Source organism: Triturus cristatus, chromosome 7 (genome assembly GCF_964204655.1).
Source record: "Triturus cristatus chromosome 7, aTriCri1.1, whole genome shotgun sequence".
In the NCBI taxonomy this organism is placed as follows: domain Eukaryota; kingdom Metazoa; phylum Chordata; class Amphibia; order Caudata; family Salamandridae; genus Triturus; species Triturus cristatus.
Window position 1 is genome coordinate 1,139,576,502 of NC_140590.1, and position 21,071 is coordinate 1,139,597,572.

A 21,071-nucleotide genomic window follows, 5' to 3' on the forward strand; every position below is an offset into this window, starting at 1 on the left:
GGCTCCTGAAGTCCTAGAGTTTGGCTACCTAAACCTGCCACCTGACTGTATGGACATCATTAAGGAAGCTAGAAGACCCACTACCAGAGCTTGCTATGCAGCCAAATGGAAAAGGTTCGTCATTTATTGCAATAATAATGACATTAACCCGCTAGACGCATCCATCCAAAACCTAATTTGTTACCTCTTACACCTATACCGATGCAATCTGGCGTACACCTCTATACGTGTCCATTTGACCGCAATATCAGCCTATCTCCAGAACAGGCAGTACCTCTCTTTATTCAGAGTGCCTGCCATCAAAGCATTCTTGGAAGGACTCAAATGAGTAATTCCTCCAAGCCACCCACCAGCTCCAATGTGGAACCTCAACTTGGTCCTCACACGCCTGATGGGTCCACCCTTTGAACCTCTACACTCATGCGAGATTCAATTCCTCACCTGGAAAGTAGCTTTCCTAGTAGCAATCACTTCTTTGAGAAGAGTTAGTGAACTCCAGGCACTAACCGTTTAAGAGCCGTTCATACAGGTTCACGCCAACAGGGTCGTACTACGTACCAACCCCAAATTCATGCCCAAGGTGATATCGCAGTTCCACATGAATCAAACCATTGAACTGCCTGTTTTCTTTCAAAACCCACAAACTGTCGCAGAAAGAGCACTCCATACACTAGATGTAAAGAGAGCCCTCATGTACTATATAGACAGAACTAAAGTCTTTAGGAAGACAAAATAACTGCTCGTTGCCTTTTCCCCACAACACAAGGGCAACGCCATTTCCAAAGCAGGTATAGCCAGTTGGATCGTTAAATGTATTCAAATTTGCTATCAAAAGGCTAAACGCACATTAACGAATCCCCCACGAGCCCATTCAACACGTAAGTTAGGGGCGTCCATGGCTTTCCTGGGAAACATTCCTTTACAGGAAATATGTAGAGCAGCCACATGGTCCACTATACATACATTTACCAAACTCTACTGTGTAGATGTACATTCAAAACAGCAAGCAGCTGTAGGACAGGCTGTTCTCAACTCTTTTTCAGACCGCTGCAGCTGACACTGGTGGCCGCCGCTAATAGGAGGTACTGCTATTTATTCTATGCACAGATATGAATTCAGCAGCCCACATGCCTAGAACTGAATATGCTACTTACCAGTATGCATCTGTTCTTGGCATGTAGGGCTGCTGACATTCATATCGCCCACCCTCCTCCCCGGCGCCTGTCGCAGCTGCAGCTCTCAGAATTACTGTATAGCATGGTCATCACTTTCTGTATCTACTCCATCACTGCCACAATGGCGAAAAACAATCTGGGGATGGAGAGGATGCCCATGCGCACTGTGGTCCAGGGGAGGAGTCACCTATCTCAGGATACTTTGAAGACTCTTCCAGGACAACAACGTGCAAACATCCGGACCCAACACTAGGCGGCGATCTATGCACAGATATGAATGTCAGCAGCCCTACATGCCAAGAACAGATGCATACTGGTAAGTAGCATATTCAATAAGGCTCATGAACTGATACAAGAGGGAAAGATTATTACCAACACCTCTATTAAATGTGCACTTGACGCAGCAGACACGGCGTCCAGGGCTATAAACACCAGTGTTCTGCTTCGCCGTCACGCCTGGCTCAGGATCTCAGGCTTTAAACCAGAGGTCCAAGCATCTATATTAAACCACCCTTTTGACCAACAATACTTATTTGGCCCAAAAGTAGACTACGCCCTGGAACAAAAGGAAGAAGGATACAGATACGGCGAAGTCTATGGGAGCCCTACAATCACAAACCCCTGGACGCTCCTTTCGCCGTTCCTCCTTTCGAGGCTCTGGCCTCTTCCGATAACGCCTCCACGCCCTACAAGTCCCCTCCTCAGAATACCTTCACAAAGGGCTACCAAAAAGGTGGATATCGTAGAAACCATAATAAAGGCAGGGGCAAAACCAACACCGCCCGTTCTGCCACACCGCCCACACAATGACTTCCCCTGCTCCCCCCAGACCATTCCACTCCGGTTGGGGGCAGACTACAAGACTTCCTTCAAACCTGGGAGACCATAACATCAGACAAATGGGTGACCCAAATTATTCGGTCAGGGTACTGTCTCGAACTAACTTCTACCCCCCCCCCCCCCCCCCCCCCCCAAAAGTTCCACCCAGACACCGTGCGATGTCACAAGAACATATCACACTTCTGAAACAAGAGGTACTCCCCCTCCTGCAAAAACAAGCGATAGAGCAGGTACCCGTTAATTAGCAAAATCTAGGGGTCTACTCTCTGTACTTTCTCATACCGAAGAACGACGAGACCCTACGGCCCATTCTAGACCTCCGGCCTCTAAATGCATACATCCATTCAGACCATTTTCATATGGTAACTCTTCTGCAAGTTCTCCCACTCCTCTGTCAGGGCGACTTTCTCACTACACTGGACCTGAAAGACGCATACTTTCATATTCCAATACACCCTGCTCACAGAAAGTACCTCTGATTTGTGGTGGACGGCCAACATTATCAGTTCAAGGTTCTCCCCTTCGGGGTCACAACCGCACCACGGGTGTTTACCAAATGCCTGGCAGTAGTGGCAGCACACCTCAGAAGACAAAACATTCACGTCTTCCCCTACCTGGACGACTGGCTCATAAAAGCCGCGTCCTACCACCAGTGTGTGCAGCATACAAACACTACCATCCAACTACTCCACCAGCTAGGCTTTATGGTGAATCACCAAAAGTCCCACTTGATACCGTCTCACACAAAGCAATACCTCGGTGCCACTATAGACACCTCAAAAGCTATAGCCTATCCCAACTCAGCCAGAATCGCAAGCATGCAAGCCCTGCGCCAAAAGTTCCTTCTTCAGCACTCTCTCCCAGCAAGAGTGTTCATGAAACTAATAGGGATGATGGCGTCTTGATTTTCATAGTGCCCCATGCAAGACTTCACATGCGTCCACTCCAAGAGTGCCTAGCACGCCAGTGGAACCAGGCCCAGGGACAGCTGACGGATCTGGTGTTGGTGGACGGCCGCACCCATCGATCTCTGCAGTGGTGGAACACCACAAACCTTTCCAAAGGGCGACCGTTCCTGGACCCGGTTCCTCAGGTGATTCTAACAACGGACGCATCGCTCTCCGGCTGGGGAGCGCATCTATCACACCTCACGGTGCAAGGTCTATGGACGCCACAACAGAGGTTACTCCACATCAACCATCTGGAGTTATTGGCGATCTTTCTAGCCCTGAAATCGTTTCAGAAACAAATTTCAGCCAAGGCAGTCCTCATTCGCACAGACAATATGACTGCAATGTATTATATTCAAAAACAGGGGGGACACGCTCTCCCGCTTAGCACAGAGCATATGGAGATGGGCAATTCCACAAAAAATCTTTCTCCTGGCACAACACGTCCCAGGCACACAAAACACCATGGCAGATCTGCTCAGCAGACAAACGCAGCAAATGCACGAATGGGAACTGCATCTACAAGTTCTTCACCCATTCTATCACAAGTGGGGGCATCCTCAAATAGACCTCTTCGCCACCCACGAAAACAAAAAATGCCCAAGCTTCGCCGCCAGATACCCACACCCATTGTCCAAAGGCAATGCGATATGGATGAACTGTTCAGGCAGATTTGCATACGCCTTTCCACCTCTCCCACTAATTCTGTTAGTGGTAAGGAAGCTACAGCAGCACTCCCTCACACTCATTCTGGTAGCCTCAACATGGGCCAGGCAGCCGTGGTACACCACACTACTACAGCTATCAGTGGTACCACATCAAAAGCTGCACCTGTCCCCATGCCTCCTAACCCAGAACCATGGAGAAATCAGGCACCCGGACCCAGCTCAGCTCAACCTTGCGATCTGGCTCCTGAAGTCTTAGAATTTGGATACCTTAACCTTCCCCCTGATTGCATGAACATTATCAAGGAAGCCAGACGTCCTACCACTCGAGCATGCTATGCCGCAAAGTGGAAGAGATTTGTTGTTTACTGCCGTAACAATACAATCAACCCTTTAGATGTATCCATACAGCACATCATATGCTATCTGCTCCATCTTCAAAGGTGTAACCTGGCGTACTCATCCATCCGTCTACACCTAGCAGCAATTGCCGCTTACCTACAAAACAGACAGCATTTATCACTGTTCAGAGTGCCTGCTATTAAAGCCTTTATGGAAGGCCTTAAAAGAGTAATTCTACCCAGGGTACCACCCTCACCTGTATGGAATCTAAACGTAGTTCTTACAAGGCTAATGGGTCCGCCTTTCGAACCAATGCATAAATGTGAGCTACAGTTCCTCACCTGGAAAACAGCCTTCCTCATAGCTATCACTTCCCTTAGAAGGGTTAGCGAGATACAAGCGTTCACTATACAAGAACCCTTTTTACAAGTACATCCCAGCAAGGTGATATTTCGCACAAATCCAAAATTTCTGCCCAAGGTTATTTCTCCCTTCCATCTTAATCAATCGGTGGAGTTACCGGTTTTTTTCTTGCAACCTCAATCTGTTGCGGGAAAGGGCTCTACATACACTTGACGTTAAAAGGGCCTTACTGTACTACATACAAAGAACGCAACCTTTCAGAAAGACTAAACAGTTGTTCGTCTCCTTCTCTCCACCGCATAAAGGCAACCCCATTTCAAAATCAGGGATAGCTAGGTGGATAGCAAATTTGTATACACTTTACAATCACAAAGCAAAACGAACATTATCTGTTACACCTAAAGCCCACTCTACAAGAAAGATAGGGGCTTCTATGGCTTTTCTAGGGAACATACCCTTAGATGACATCTGCAAGGCAGCCACATGGTCAACAATGCACACCTTCACAAAACATTACTGTATAGATGTGCACTCCAAACAACAAGCTAGTGTGGGCCAGGCTGTACTAAGGACACTGTTTTCAAACTACTGCAACGGATACCGGTGGTCGCCGCTAGGGTTGGGTACTGCTATATAATCTATGCACAGTGTATAATCTGCAGCTCATATGCCTCGAACGGAATATGCTACTTACCAGTATGCATCTGTTCTTGGCATGTAGAGCTGCAGATCTATACACGCCCACCCGCCTCCCTGGCTACCTGTATCCGTTCCAGTCTATCTTATTTAGATACAACACACATGGGTTTCTTCACTATTATCACTACGCTCCATCTTTTACCTGCTGGCGAAAAACAATCTGAGGATGGAGCCGAAGCCCATGCGCAGTACGGACCGAAGGAGGAGTCACTGAACTCGTGACTTCCAAAGACTGTCCAAGAAGAAAAACAAACTGCAAACATCCGGGCCCAACACCAGATGGCGATCTATGCACAGTGTATAGATCTGCAGCTCTACATGCCAAGAACAGATGCATACTGGTAAGTAGCATGTTCCTTACCGTTAGTCGTTTTGCTGTGCGATAAATGTTAAATGCATTTAGCTTCCTTTGCAGGCCCATCTGTCTGATCGAGAATTACTAAATCGTCGGCATACAGTAAACAGGATAATTGTTTCCCATTCACTTTTGGGCTAGCACTTTTATCTGCCGCCAGAATAGATGGCATATCTGCTAAGAATATGGCGAAAAGTAGCGGGGCCAGTACACAACCCAGCCTTAGTTAATTATTAATCGCGATTTCAGGAGTCCAACCCCCTGCTGTGTCCTTAATGACCTGGGCCCAGTTCTGGCTATGCAGCTCCTGTATTACTGTTAAGAGATCTTCTGGAACGTCATACCTTCTCAGGGACTCCCATAAGCATTTCCTATCCACCAGGTCAAAGGCTGCTCAGAAGTCAACAAAGCAGCAATACAAACCTACTTTTCTGCTCCATGGACTTCCGCGTCACCGCTCATAGGGCGAAGCAGTGGTCAATCGTAGTGTGCCTCCTTGTTCTGCTGGCACAATCGACTTCTGCTCCACCCAATCCTTCAATCTGCCCAGGATTATTTTGACAAAGACCTTCTCACCAACATCCAGCAGACTGATCAATCTAAAATTCTTTGGGGTCTTCCTATCACCATTCTTGTATATTGGTCTGATTACTGCCCCCCTCCAGGATATAGGGATATGACCCGAATCTAATATGGCTGAGAAGATATGGGATAGGAATTCGGGCCACCAGTTAGCTGTGTTTTCATTATAATAGCAGGTAAATTGTCAGGTCCTGCTGCACGTGTTAAATTTAACTTCCCTATTATATCCTTTACCTTTTCAACTGTAAAGGATGTATTCAACTCTTCAAGAGCCACTACCCAGTGAGTTTTTTTTTTTTTGCTTATTACGGGTGCTTCCCTTGTCTCATATAATTCTCCAAAGTACTCTACCCAAGCTGCTTCATTCACTACGCAGCTCATGGTCCCCGGGGTCCGACTCGAAGCATCCTGTATCTGCTTCCGAAACCCTTTTACTTTTTTTGCCTCAATTGTTTCTAGCAAGTTTTCCCAACATTTTTCTTTAAAAATGCTCTTTTGATTCCCGACTAGCGTTTTATAATTTCTTAATTTAATCAGGTTAGCCAGTCTACCCTGGTCATGCCTTATGCTCAGACCTCTCTTCTCTCCGTATTAACATTTTCTCGTTCTTACACTCTAGATTGAACCCCTTTAATTGCCTTCCTTGTATGGATTCATGTCTGTGGTGCCATTTTTCTTACTTTTTAGATCTACTCTAAGGCATTGTACAACCTGTTCAATTTTTCCCACACACCATGCTACTTTCTGATCCTTAGCACATTCCATATTTAATTTTTGCTGAAAACTTGACAGTTTCTCTAAATATTCTTCTGTTAATTTTGTAGTCAGGCGCTTAGGGTATACCATTTGTTGGGGAAGAACTATTTCGCAATGACTTATAGGCCCCCTTAATAATTCACAGTACAGCGCATTATGATCGCTGTCTTTACGCCGGGTAACCTGGAACCCTTTTACTAAGGCATAGTTCCAGGCATGTACAAACACATAGTCAATGGGGCAGTATTGGGTACCTATCCTAAAGGTCTGTTTGGCTGGGCGGTCGGATTCCATCCTGCCATTCAAGCTAAATAACCCCTTTTATCCCAAGTACTTCCCAAGTGCTTAATCTTGTCTAGTGGGAGTGCAAGTAGGAAACCCTATGGACTGAAACCTGCACCAAGAAATCTCTCAAAGTGCTGCAGCAAACTTTCTGAGACATCTAGAATTCTATAACTTTTGACGGACTCCTCATTTGCAAGTCTGATCTAGGCAAAGAGCCACAGATGCCTTCCGTTTGGTTTCTTGCAGACTGGGACTGGCTCTGAACAGTGATCGTCCGTCACCTGGTCTACTTATATCAGCGGTCTCCAATCTTTTGTGTAATAAGACTTACTAATGTAAATCATCCCAGCTTTTCATATCATTAGTGTTGTAACAAGGACTACATCTGACAAGATTAAATTGGTGGCTCTCCCCCCCCCCTTGCAAAATTACTGTCAGTTCACCTCAGTGCAGGGATGCCAGAAATGATCACTTCACTGCATCAGCCAGATTTGGCACAAGCAATGAAAGACTGTCAATTTGGTGTACTACACTATGTAAGAAAAGTAATCTCAAAAGTAACTTACCTGTAATTTCACTAAAAAGCCTATTCAAAGTATATGTACTGTATTTACAAGGCACTGCATTTCTCAGTAACAATACTGTAAGTAAAAACAAAGTACATATACAATTACAATACAAACTGTATTACAACTGTATATTTACTGCAAAGTATCACTTACCTGTGCCAGGCTTGCTTGGTTCTAGGAAATAAAATAACTAAAATAATATTTTTATTCAAAACAATTGGTCTCAAGTTCAGTCTTTGAGTGTGTGAAATCATTTGCTGATTTGAGTGTGTTATGTTAGATTATATTTGTAGAGCGCCAATCACCAAAGGTCCGTGGGCCTCTTCACGCCATATATATTCCACTCGCCTACAACTTTCATCACTGTGCTGCCTGCCACTGCTGAACAAATTGGACAGTCAGTAGGTGCAAATCTTGGATTTTTGATGACCAGACAGCTTTACCTTTAAAATCTATCTCCTCTGGTGGGCCTTGAGGTGCATTCATTTCCTTTCCAAGGACGTTCTTTTTGTAATCACAATGGGTACATCAGTGAACAGTTGTGTTTACCATCTCCAGGAATTATATGCCAAGGACAGTAAGACAAACCAAGAAGCATAACTGCACATCACTTTTGTAAAATTCTGGACCATCAGACCAGGCCTCTGGCCCTTTCTTTGGAGGAATCAGACCACACCAGTGCTCCTACGCATAAGACAACACCACCTCCATTTTCTATTAACAAGCAGGGAGAAACAATTTTACTCACCCCATTAGGAGGCTCACCTTTAGCAACTGGGATATTCCTCCAATTGAGTTCAGCACTACATAGTGTATGTAGGCCATCTGTCAGGCGTCACCAATAAATGGGCTGACAGGCTCAGGAGATCAAAAAGGGAATGTCAAGAAGGTATATTCAAACATTTTAGTAGTGCCTTCATGTGAGAAAGTGGCTCTGTATATACTGTTCCCTAATAGGTACAGGGTGTACAAAGTCCACAGTCCCCCAGGGTTTGACAGAGGCTAAAGTTAGATATAACCTTACTCTCTAAAGTGGTAGCTTGGTCGAGCAGTAAGGCAGTATCCGAGGACAGTGTAAAGCATTTGTTGTACACACTCAGTCAGCAAATGGTCTCACACACTCAATAACTGAACTCTAGGCCAATGGTTTATATATAAAAAAAAACAGATGCTTGTTTTATTTTAGAACCCACACTTGGCATTAAAATATACTTTCTCAGAATGAGATGCTTTATATAAATACTTTTGCAATATGCAATTGACTTTTGTAAACAGTTACAAGTGGTTGCAATAGGCAACTCTATTTTAAACACAACAATGCATTGAGCTCAAGTTATTTGCAACCGATTACTTTTAGGATTACTTTTGGAATTCCAGGACTAGATCCTAGATTCAGTCCTGGGTCAGTACTTCGAATCAAGTGATGAAAGTCGACTTAATTACTGTTGATTTTTAAACAATATTTACCTATTTTAAAAGTTGACACTTAAAAAATATTTCAAAGAAAACAGTCAATGATTCCCTATGGAAGAAAATTCTAGTTGCAGGTACAGTATGTTCTCGTTACTTTTGTAATCCAGTACTGGGTGCCTAGACTCAGTACTGGGACCTTTATCCAAAACAGGTAAGTAATTACATTTTCAGATATTATACGATTTTTAAAGAATATTTAAAGATTGCAGAAATTGACACTTGGAAGAAATTTCACAGAAAAACAGTCAATGATTTCCTATGGGAGAAAATTGGGTTACTGGTAAGTACAGTTGTAAGTATTTTTCAGAGTCAGTGCTGGGCACCAAGATCCAGCACTGGGAGCTCACCTAAGAGCAGGTGAGTATTTTCGTTTTCGTTACTCGGTTGATTTTTGGTGAATATTTTGAGATTTGAAAAGTCCACGCTTAAAAGAAATTTCAGGAAAAAGACAGCCCATGTTACCCTATGAAGAAATACTAGATTTAGGGGCGTTACAGGTAGGTGAAGGGCAGGGACCAATGGGTCCCTGTCCTGGGTACATGGCAGTGTAGGTGATGGGCATGGCACACAGGGATGTGTGCCATGTCGACTTTGTTTTGCACCCAGACACCCAGCCTGCAAAGGCAGTGTGTGTGATGAAAGGGTACAGGGCCTCTAAGGGTGGCACAATGAGTGCTGCAGCCCTTAGAGGCCTTCCCTGGTCACAAGGCCCTGGGTACCTAGGGTACCATTTACCAGGGGCTGACATGTGGCCAGGGTTTGCCAATTTGGGTTTTGTGTGTTTTAGGGAAGGAACATAGGCCCTGGGCACCTGATTGGCAGAAGTTCAGGGCACACTCAGTCAAAGTACATTCAGCAATTCAGCAAAAAGTGGGGCATACCATGCAAGAAAGATGGCACTTTCTCACACTTCATAGAAAATTTCTAACCACGGAATTTCTAGTGACTTTAAAAGATATCCATTTTCCACCACAATATTCAGGTTATGCATAATTTGAAATTAGAGATGAAAGATTTTTCGAAAGCACGTTTTCTATTTCCCGACATGGACCTCTTTTTTTCCAATTTAAAACCATTACTAGCTGCACTAAAGTAATTGGCAGGAAGAATTAATCTCTGCTGACCATGCATTATGCCACTGATGCAAGAGGAATGGGGAACTCTTTACCTCCAAAGCGAACCAGAGATGCCTGTTCTATGCCAGCAGGTATGGCAACAGAGGGTGGCATTTTCTGATCGCCGGGTATTGGAAATTTGCGTGTGTTTTTCTTCCATCTCCCCTCATTCTAAGGATCATCACCAAGCTCAAGAAGAAAACATGCTGCAGCATCCTCCAGTGTATTTAAAAAAAGGGCAACCCAAAAACCGCTTGAGAGTTTGGGTAAATACAGAGAACAAAAAACTGTTGCCAAGAGAATGGTTTATGCACTTCGTTATATATAATCATTAGAATAAGTTCAGAGAAAGGTGAAAAATTCACAGCTTAATACAACAGTAAATGCAGATGTGAGCTGGCGGAAGAAAGGCAATCAAAGCATACATGCAAAATTGACCTCGTAGATTCAATACTTTCAGTACTTGAGATGGGGTCATTTTATAATTTAAAAAAAGAATATATGACCAAGAATAAGTCTTTCAGTGTCCAATGTTGAAATGAGCAAATGCCAGTCCACTCTCGAATATTGTAGTGTCCATATCAATCATCCTTCATTGCACTTGCTTTTTTCGGTGATTAGCCATGTAATGTTGAGCGAAGCAAGAAGTGGCAATTGCGCTGATGGTTCCATCTCTAAGCCAAAATAATCGACAATACCATACTCGGTAGTGTATGCTTTCGGGCAAAATGGCAGGCTCAGCTTAAAGGTCATTATAGATCCATAAAGATCTGTGATATGTAAGCCAGGCTCAAATGTTGCTGTCCTCTCCCATGGAAGCTTCTCTGCCCGCAATCTCAACCCAGCCACCCCATCAGCCCCGGCCCTTCCTAATCTCCTGAGGGGCCATGCCCCCCTCACCTTTTGGCCATTTTAGAGCATATCCGTCAAGCTGTGAAAAGCTCAGCCGGACACACACACTTTATTTTCAGGTCAGGCAACCAGGAGCTACACATGGGCTAAATGCACAGGCTCCTGGCTGCCTGAGCTGAACTTTGCCAGTCTAAAAGTGTCAACTTCTCTGTAAACTCTTCAGCCTGGCAAAGCACCTCGTGGCTCACCCCCTCGTGACGCCGGGGAGTGTCGCTGATTACCTCTGCTCTAGGTGCTTAATTTCTAAGCTCAGGGATGAGGGTCAATTTGACACCTTGTCAAGGATCGGGGGGGGGGGGGTGGGGGGGGGGGGGGTTCGGTCTCGGTGACCTCATCCCACTCCGTGACATGTGAGGGACTGCTGCCTTCCATAACTGGCTGATCTAAAGTCTGCCAACAAGGAATGGCAGTCCCAACCCTCGTAGGATCTTCGAGGCAGAGCTACGCAGGCAAATGCGATTTTAAATTGTTTTGTTTCATGCTTGAATATATGGAAGTGAGTGTTGTGAATTGATGCATGCGTGAATGCATGAGTGTTAATGTGTGCTTTTGTGCCCTGACTGCCCCCTCCCCGTTAATAGTACAGACCACCACTGCTCTCCACCCCAAATCATAAATATTCCTTGGTGCCTAGTGGTGAATCCCTGCTCAAACACATTGAAACCCTACACGTTTTGTGCCTCCAAACTCGGAAGGCCCATGGGAACATAGATGTGATGGTCAAGCTTTTGCAGAGATGTTATTTTGTTGAGTAAGATCTCAAGGAGTGAACCATGTTTAGGGAAATAATGCCTGAAAATCTGGTTTGGATCCTGTTCAATGCGTTCTCTTGAGGGATTTCTGGCATCCATTCACCAGAATACTTCAAATTGAGATGTTCAAAATAAATAGAATATATGGAAGACCCACATATTTGGTGTTTGAAGACTGCAGTTTATAGCCACATATCCTTTTGTTTGCGTTCCAGGGCTAGTGTAACCATAACAGAAGTGAAACAAAATGACGGGAATTTATTGAAAAAAATCTATATTTATTATCGGGTGCTAGTAGATATTGAAGCAGAGGTTGTACAAAAACATCCCTGGGTGCGATAGGAAAGAACTAATTTGTATGAGTGCACAAATACACCAAAACATAAATGTTTGAGCAACCCACCATCGATTCTTAGGAGAGAGCTGATACACGGGTGTTCAAACACCTAGGAAGTGAAATGTTTAGTAGCCCTCTGCTTCCTGTGAGCAAGTATCTTCGTTCTAGGTTCACTATAGTAAAGAAGGTATGGAAAAATGGTTTACTTGTTAGTACTGCTTGGAATGCAGATAAAATGTAGCTGATTTTGCATTGGGTGGTGAGGGCGGCAAATGAGTTATTTATGGCAAACCTTCATGAATATGCAGCGCCTATGTACCGTTCACTTAACAGTACTTCACAAACTCTCCTATAATGGTTATAAAAGAAGGTTCTAGTTAAATTGCAGGCCTTTGTTAATGTTAATCCTATCTTTCCACAGTGTAAAAGCCAAGAGATCTGGTGGAGCTGCACACGTGGAGCACAGGGATCCAGTTCAAAGAGTGAGACCTCAGGGTTTCGGATACCATCCCTCCTATCAACCAGAAAACGTCCGTGGGGATGATGGCTACTACAGTCGTGATTACTAGAGCAAGTCCTACAGAGAGGTCGGCACAACCCTGACTTTCCATTGTTGGCACATAATGGACCGTTCCTGTTGAGAGCTGCTTCCTTCCCCAACCTCCACCCTCTCTGGTTACATTAAATAGATCGGTCCGAATATCTCCTGCATATCAGGCCTCCAATAGTGCTGGATTGTCCCACCCGAGTAATGTTTTCATACATATGCATTCCCCATCTGATCGGTTTATGGCTTTCTCGTTCTTTGTAACATTTGACTATCACATGTCTGCCTGACAGGGTGGCCTTTTGGCCTGAAGATTCTAGCTTCTTCCTGTCGTACAAGCCAGCACCACAGTTGCATTGCGGTTATTGAGGCTGTTACTAGCCAATAGCACTAGGGGTGAGGCATTTTAGAATAGTGCTCTGGTGTAACATGGGTAAGACTTGAATGTGCTTGTATGAGAAGCCAGAATATGGTATATTACAGTCCAGGCATGTGAGCAGTCCTGCCTAAGATGATGTGGTTTTGAATTCCATGTGTATTGTAGTGCTGTTTTAACATTACAGAGGCACTGGTGGTGAACAATACCTTTTTTGGGTATACATAGTGTACTTATTTTCACTTCCATTGATTTTCTTGTACCGTAGTTGGCATATAATGTTGCAATGTGTTCAAATTTTTAGCTGTTAATAGACAATAGTTTTGTTGTCTGTTCCTGATGCGCATTTCAAAATTTCATGTCCATATTACAACTGTAGTCACGTGGGTGCAGAACTTTACATTTCTTTTCAGGCATGGATTAGGGCTTAATGTCCAGCACCAGATACATCAAATGTGAGAATCTCACGCAAAAGGAAAAAAACATGACGTTTGCTGGTGCTCCTATGGGTAAAACACATGCCTGTTAATACTATAAAAAAAGAGTTTGCATTACTTTTCAAACATACATTAAATGTGAAAAAGACTTCAGGATTCAGAATTATCAAAAAAGAATGCTCATTAAAACATGAAATGTAATCTCACTTAATGCCAACTATTGAAATTGGAAACTAATTGTATTGAAATCAAGAAGTTGCTCATTGTGTGCTTCTGGTGTAACAACTATTTAGAAGGGGAAAAAAAGTGCTCAGCGTAGTCCAGCTCAGCATAAGCACTATTTACAATTGATGCCCCGGATTGTTGAATTATAAATGAACTCTTGTCGCCAGCAGCATGGACATAAGGACCCCAACAAAAGAAATATTGAAACACAGACCTGCAATTTTGCCCTTGGTAGGGCTGAGAAAGGTACAGCAGAGTGCAGACAGCATCAAAAGGTTCCCTTTGACCTTGCTATCTTCTGTCTGTTGAAGTGTGGTTGTAAACACTTGGCTACACTTACTGCCTTTGTTTCATGGGTTACATGACAGTCTGTTTGTGGAGGGTGCCACATGCTTCCTTGCTGAAGGAAGTGATGTTAGGCTCTTGTGTTTGAAAGGCGCTAACTTTGCATCCGGTAACTTCCAGGATTAGACCGTGACCTTGTTATAAAGTGTGTTGGTGATGAATTGAGGAAACCCCAGGGTGTAGGGCTAGTATAGATTATAGCTAGTACAAACTGCAGTCTGGTAGTACATTCAGGAGTGCAAGCCTGTAACTTACCGGCTTCAGATCCCACTTCTTGGGGTTAAGCTGACATCCTCTCAGTGGAAGTTTTAAATAAAGTTCCTGTTTCTAAACTAGCAGTTGTACAAAGATGGAAAAGAATTGGTTTTGGGGAGAAAATTTGGGTGTCGGGCAAGCGTGTGCCTCCAAACTCTGTAGACTTCCAATTCATTGTACCTTACGGAAAATGCTGAGTATGGTGGTTAGTTTCGTTGGGACTGTGAAGACAGCATGCTTCTGTTTTCTATGTGTTTTGGTTAGAAGCTATGTGCTAAAGATTAATGAGCAACAGATATTTTTTTTTCTGAATTTTCTGTTGGCTAAGCTTGATATTATTGAATTTTAAAGAAAATGTTTCACTAATGACTGATCCTCGGTTTAGTAGTTTGAAGACGGCTGGCAGGTACAGTTTGTTTTTGGTTGTTCTAGTTTTTTTTATCCACTTAGTGTCCTTCCACAAGATTGAAACCATTCCAGCATCACCTAATGCTAACTGATGTCTGTGCATATGAGGCAAATTAGACTTTTATTTTTGTGGGAGGGGAAGCAAGGACCAGGTACTTACTGGATGTTTGACATGCTCCCTCCGGCCCTAGCTCTTTTATTGTTTTGTTCAGGCATAGACTGGTTATGATTGCAACCTTTGAAAACCATGCTTATGGGTATTTGTCATGCAGTTGGCGCCAGTGAGCAACATGAATGTCCACTTCTTTCATTGTGTAGTAGAGTACTGTGGATTTACATGGATCGTTGTGCAATGGATTTTACATGTTCATCTATGGTATTTTAGTCTGAAATCAGCACGAGTTGCTCATTTGAGATTCCAGTTTGGGAGGTAGTGTAAACAGCTTTCATGTTCTCTTCTTCCATAGACTCATGGTTAGCTTTAGTTCAGGCTCTACTTGGAGGCTGAAGAGAAAAAAGGCTATTAACTTTTTTGTAGTGTTGCTCGCTGTACATTGAGTGGGAACGCTGTAATGGGATCCATGGCCACCACATAACGAGAATAGTTTGGCGTCTGTCTAAAATTTTTCATTATTGTAAGGCAGATTGCGTTTCCATCTTTTTCATTCCAGGGAAATTAGATATTGATTTGAAAACCTGCCTGGGATTTGTTCTGGTGGTCTATTCTCTCCTGCTCTAAAGTTGTACCTTGTTTTCTAAGCAAGTTCAGAGCCCTAAATAATTCTTGTAGTCTTTGGCAGCCTTGGCAAGAATTTGTCTGCTGGTAAGGATGAAAACATGTTTCCTGTTAACAGAGCTGTGGTGCAGAGGCAAGCCCTAACCTGTAATGCTGTTTGTTTTTTCTCCCCTCTCGCCTACCACATGCACCATTTGATTCGCCGGATTGGTTCCTTTCTGTATGCCTGCTATGATGCTGTTTACCTTTCCCATGTGTTGCAAATCTATAAACAGTTTGCTTTGTTTTAGAGAATAAAAAAGCATTTTGTTTTCTTAGAAACTTCTTCTTGGTTTGTGTATTTTTTTTGTGGGGGGTAAATGTGCTGACTGATTGTTGGGTGTGGCGGTGTACGACCGCTCACATGACTGTCTATTGAGAGTGCCGTACATATCAAAGCATGTTAGATTGAAAAAGGAAGACCATGGTATGCAGTCTACTTCGGACACTTACGAAACTGAACTTTGAATCAAGCTGGGGCTATTTGAAATCAGTTGACAAAACCACATTCCAGTGCCTCAATATGGAGCTCACAGGTAATGCAGAGGTATGCTAGAACATCTATAGTGGGACTGTTCAAAACTGTTGCACATATTTGCGGAAGAAAAATCGGGTGTCCTACTTTCCCACCGATTTAGGAAATTTCTCACATTTCCCCAGCACTCAATCGTTCATAGATTCACGTGCATGAATTACTCCAAGTTGTCAGACTGAGAATAACCGGACTGCTGCTTTACAAATACTCCTGCAATTTGACTTAAGTGTTTTTGGACTCTGTGAAACATTTATTTGTAAAATCAAGCCGAAACATTGCTGAGTCGTTTAGTAACGGACACTGGTATTCTTAGGATTGAACCTTGTAGTTTTACATGGCACTAGCCAATGACCAGAAAAAAACTGGTGCATTACTAGGCCTACAATTGACAGATAGCCCTGTTTAAAATGGTGTGAAGCAACATCAAGGTTGTGAGAAAGTGCCTCTTTTGACATGGTTAACCCACCGCTTTCTGCCTGGAAAATGATGTCGTTTTGTTTGTAGTGCACAGGGTCCCTGCCAACCAGGTCCACTGTGCCAGTGCGTCCCTAAAACTGTTCAACTATTGGCCTTTCAGGTCCCCTATTAGTACCTAGTAAATGGTACCTAGGGCATTGGGCCTGAAGAGGGTCCCCTAGTGACCCCTTGCCTAGGCCATGCAGACTACCACTGCAGCATGCATGGCTTGGTGCAGACAAAATTACAAAGTCGACATGGCACAATGCCTGTGTGCGCGCCATGCCGACAAGCACTGCGTATGCCATAGGCATGTCACCCAGCCTTAAGTATGGGTGCGCTATATCTCCGGTGTGGACATATCTGCATGAGTAGATATGCCCCTACAATATTTAATTCCATACTTAGATATTGTAAGTGCCAGGGAGGCCATAGAGAGTACATGGGCTAGAAACTCAACAACTCTAGTTCCCCAGCACCATGTTAGCTTCTCTGAACTCAGGAGTTTTTGGTACCAAACTACTACTACTACTACTACTCCTCCATAAACCCACACTGATGCCACTGTGGGATTTATTGAAATGTACTCAGAGGTGCCCCTGAAAACCTACCAACTCTGGTGTCACTGACTGGTTTTAACAGCCTGCCATACACACACGTTTCTGGACACCTGGGTGGAGAGCCCCTGCTTTCTGTGACTAGAAACAATGCACATCCTGGGCTGAGGTATCGCACCTCCTCCCATAGGATGGGCCCAGTGCTCGAAGGGAAAGCGTCAAAGGCCCGCTGCCTTTGTAATGTGACCCCCAGGCTCTGCTCTTAGCAGATTGCAACCCCTGGTTTAGACCTCCACTTTGGGTGGGAAAAGCTAGGAAGAATGTGTACCCACCTCTGCCAACTTTAACCCTATTGTGAAGGAGAGGTGAAGTGCATCTTTCACTCCTGCCATCTTGAAGATGGGGGGCGGGGTCGGGGGTCTGATCCAGTCAGGGCTAGGACTATGTCCCTTCCCTCAGGAGGGTGGCACCATTTAGGGTGTAGACACCCCAGGTAATGTGCCCATTGGCCCTATCTGTTACTCCCTTTAAGTATTGAGGTGGCTTCCCTAGACCCTGAAACTAGTTCCTGCCGACCTAAGAAGGATGAAGAAGACACCATTTAGGGAATACTACTGGCACCCACTGACTTGGCCCAAGCCCTACCTGCCTGGCTGCAGCCCTCGAAGAACCTGCGCCTGTCCTGCAGTCAGCGACCGCCACAACCCCTGGGAGAACTGGCTGCTTTTGAAGAAGACCAGAACTCCCAAGGACAGCGGCTCTGTCCCAAAGAAACCCAACCCAAAGGACTCTAGTGCCCTTCGGATCCGCAATACCTGACCACTCTGCATCTGACACCTCCAGCTTGTGTGCAGGTGGCCCATCGATCCAGCAAAGGTTCCCTAGCGATCCTGAGTCCAAGTCCAGCATTGGTTGACCTCTCCTGGACTCCACGACGACACCTGCATTGTGAATCAAAAGGCTCCCCCACCCCACTGTGACCGGCAAGAAAAAAGACATTAAAGGACACCCCTGCACCTGAAGCCACTGGGCCTTGAGGACCTCGACTGACTGTGTCCCTACGACCTACAGCATCCCAACTTACCCCAGCTGTGGTTGGTTTCCTTCGTGCAGCCTCCAGTTCGTTTGCAGCCTGTTTTCCCAAACTGAGTTCCCCCCATTGAATTGCATTAGGGGCCCAACACCAGGTTTGCACTCTGCCACCGCTGGTGTATGCTTGGTGCTGCCTTGTGCCCCGCACCCCGTGCTTGCTTAAACTTCTGAAGCTTGAGCCCTGCAGCCGCTATACTTACCTGCAAGCAGTGTCTTCAAGTCTCTTGTGTAACTTTGACCTCTGCACCCGGCCGCCCATGTATTGCTGGTGGTGCAGTGTTTGTGCTTAACTGAACCTTGCCATCTGCTGACCCTGCAACGTGAAGACAGAATTTGTAAGTTGTTTATGTACTTGTAGAACCACATTATTATTTTCCTCCATACGTTATCATTGCAAAGACTGAAAATTGCACTGTGTCCACTTTTGAAACTGAAAAGAATTCCTATTTAAAAACGTAGTTACCTTTTTGTGAAGATCTTGGTCTTAAAATAAATCTTGAGCAAAGCTTATTTGGATCTCCATTTTGAGTTGTCATTTATTGGTCATTGTGTGCACAATAAATGTCTTACAATCCTCTGTGTTGGGCTTAAGCCTGCTCTTCCACACTACCACAAATAGAGCACTTTGGGTTTGCATTGAGCCCTGTACATTTCTGGGTGCATCTCTGGACTCTGTGCACAGTAGAACCACCTAGTGGTATACCATATACGGTGCCAGCTTCCTACAAAGATAGAGAAGTCAAATAAAAATAAACCACCAGGAAGAAACTATTGTAGGCATAGGTAATGTGGTCTTCAACACAAGGTATCCATGACAAAGTAAGGAGTGGTATAAACCTGTTCCAAAATGGGAGTGTTGGTCATAGATAGTTTTCTCTACATGATAAAGGTGAAATTTTCCACAATTACACAGGTGCAAGGTGATGTAGAGTTTTTGTCCCTTTGAACAATAGTCCTTTGGATAGCGTTGTAGTAGCTTCAGTTACTCCACTTTACCGATCTGGAACGCTTCTGTTCAGCCACCTCACAGTGGGTAGGGCAAACATGCGTGTTCTCCCACATTGTTAGAGACTTATAAGTTTCCACTTCCTCTCCATATCTTGGCTCTTTTGCATACATTAAAGAGAAAGATCTCTTGTCTATTAGCTCTTTCTTTTGTGTGCTTATCTTAATGTCTATTCTCTGAGAGATTCATCCTGCAAGACTGTACTTGTCATTTTGTAACTTGTGTAGGTATATCATGCCCGGTTTATCCTCTTATTGAAGGCTTTCTTCACATTCTCCAAATTCTTCAGTCTTTTATTTGCACCACTGGTACTATGGTACAATCTTAAACGTCACATTTTGTTTGTATCCACCCCATTGCAGTAGTCCTGACACAGTATGCGGTTACTGTAGCTGATTAATTTGCTGATATTTTTTCTGATATTTTCACCCCATTGGTTCTGCAGCTAGCTGTTTTGGATTCTATACTGCCCTATTTTTAATGTAGCTTTTTCAGGGAGCCCGTGTAAGGAAGTGGGTTTGTTGCAGTAACCCCCCCACTTTTTGCCTGATAACTGATGCACTTTTCCTTGTGCCCTGGGCTCCTGCCAATCAGGTGCCCGGGGCCTGTGTTCCTTACCTAAAAACTGCCTAACAGCCAAAACCCAATTGGCATCTCTGGTCACATGTCAGCCCCTGGTAAATGGTACCCCAGGTACCCAGGGCCTTGTGACCAGAGAAGGCCCCTCAGGGCAGCAGCACGTATTGTGCCACCCTTGGAGGCCCTGTACCCTGACACACACAGACACTGCCTTTGCAGGCTGAGTGTCTTGGTGCAGAACAAAACAAAGAGTCGACATGGCACACATCCCTGTGTATAAAAAAAAAAAAAAAAAAAAAAAAACTATTCATGGACATAATGCAGAACAATGTCATACATTCACCCCAGTACAGGGATCTGGGCCTAAATCCATCGTTTTTTTGCTCACCATGACATTCATGTTTGGACCCAGCCATGTGCAAATCAGTCTTGACCCTGTGCCCAATGGGAACAGTCCAGCCCGAACTGCCAAGCCAGGTCCTCCCTGGACTGGAAACAAGCATCCTAGGACCGGTTTTGGGGTTTCATCCCCCTTCAGCCAGGATAGCTTGATTCCAGTGGCATGGAGAGCACGGGACTCACGTCTGAGCATACCTGTCCCACTCGGGGAGAATGTTTTGATTTGTTCTTCATTCCGTCCATCAAATGTGTCTCTTTTGCTTTCTCGCCCTAAGTGCGCTGGGTAAGCCTAGACTTAGGTCCCGGGCCCACTGTGCCACTGGATTCAAGCTATCCTGGCTGAAGATAGGGTGAAACCCCGAAACTGGTCCTAGGATCCTTGTTTCCGGTCCAGGGAGGACCTGGCTTGGCAGTTCGGGCTGGACTGTTCCCATGAGGCAGAGTCAAGACTGATTTGCATATGGCCAGGTCTAAACCGGGGTTGCATGGTGAACAAAAGAATGATGGATTTAACACGATCTCTTGACTGGGGGAGAATGTTTTGATTTGTTCTGCATTCCGTCCATCAAACGTGTGTCTTTTACACATCCCTTTGTGCCAGGCCCACAACACACACTGCCCTGGCATACCTCAGTCACCCTTCTAGCTTGGTGCCCTGTGCCAGTGGTGTGGGCACAGGTGCATGAGCCCTGTGCCCTTACAGTACCCAGGTCCATTCCTGGGCACTGTGAGTGCAGTGCTGCCATTAAGAGTATATGGTGCTGGAAGGTCGTCAACACGAACTCCACAGCACCATGATGGCTACTCTGAAGACTGAGAAGTTTGGTATCAAACTTCTCAGCACAGTAAACCCACACTGATGCCAGTGTGGGATTTACTGTAAGATGCACGACAGAGGACATCTTAGAG

General features: G+C 44.7%; 1 protein-coding gene across 1 annotated transcript in view; it reads left to right on the top strand.

Moving 5' to 3' along the window:
• The window catches only part of ZNF346 (zinc finger protein 346), a 126,649-nt gene extending 110,829 nt beyond the window's left edge, over positions 1 to 15,820 (top strand). Inside the window, exon 7 of the mRNA XM_085618309.1 lies at positions 12,592 to 15,820. Within this exon, the coding sequence (XP_085474435.1) occupies positions 12,592 to 12,739 (148 nt within the window). The 3' untranslated portion in view covers positions 12,740 to 15,820. The remainder of the gene's footprint in view (positions 1 to 12,591) is intronic.
• The last annotated feature ends 5,251 nt before the right edge of the window (positions 15,821 to 21,071 follow it).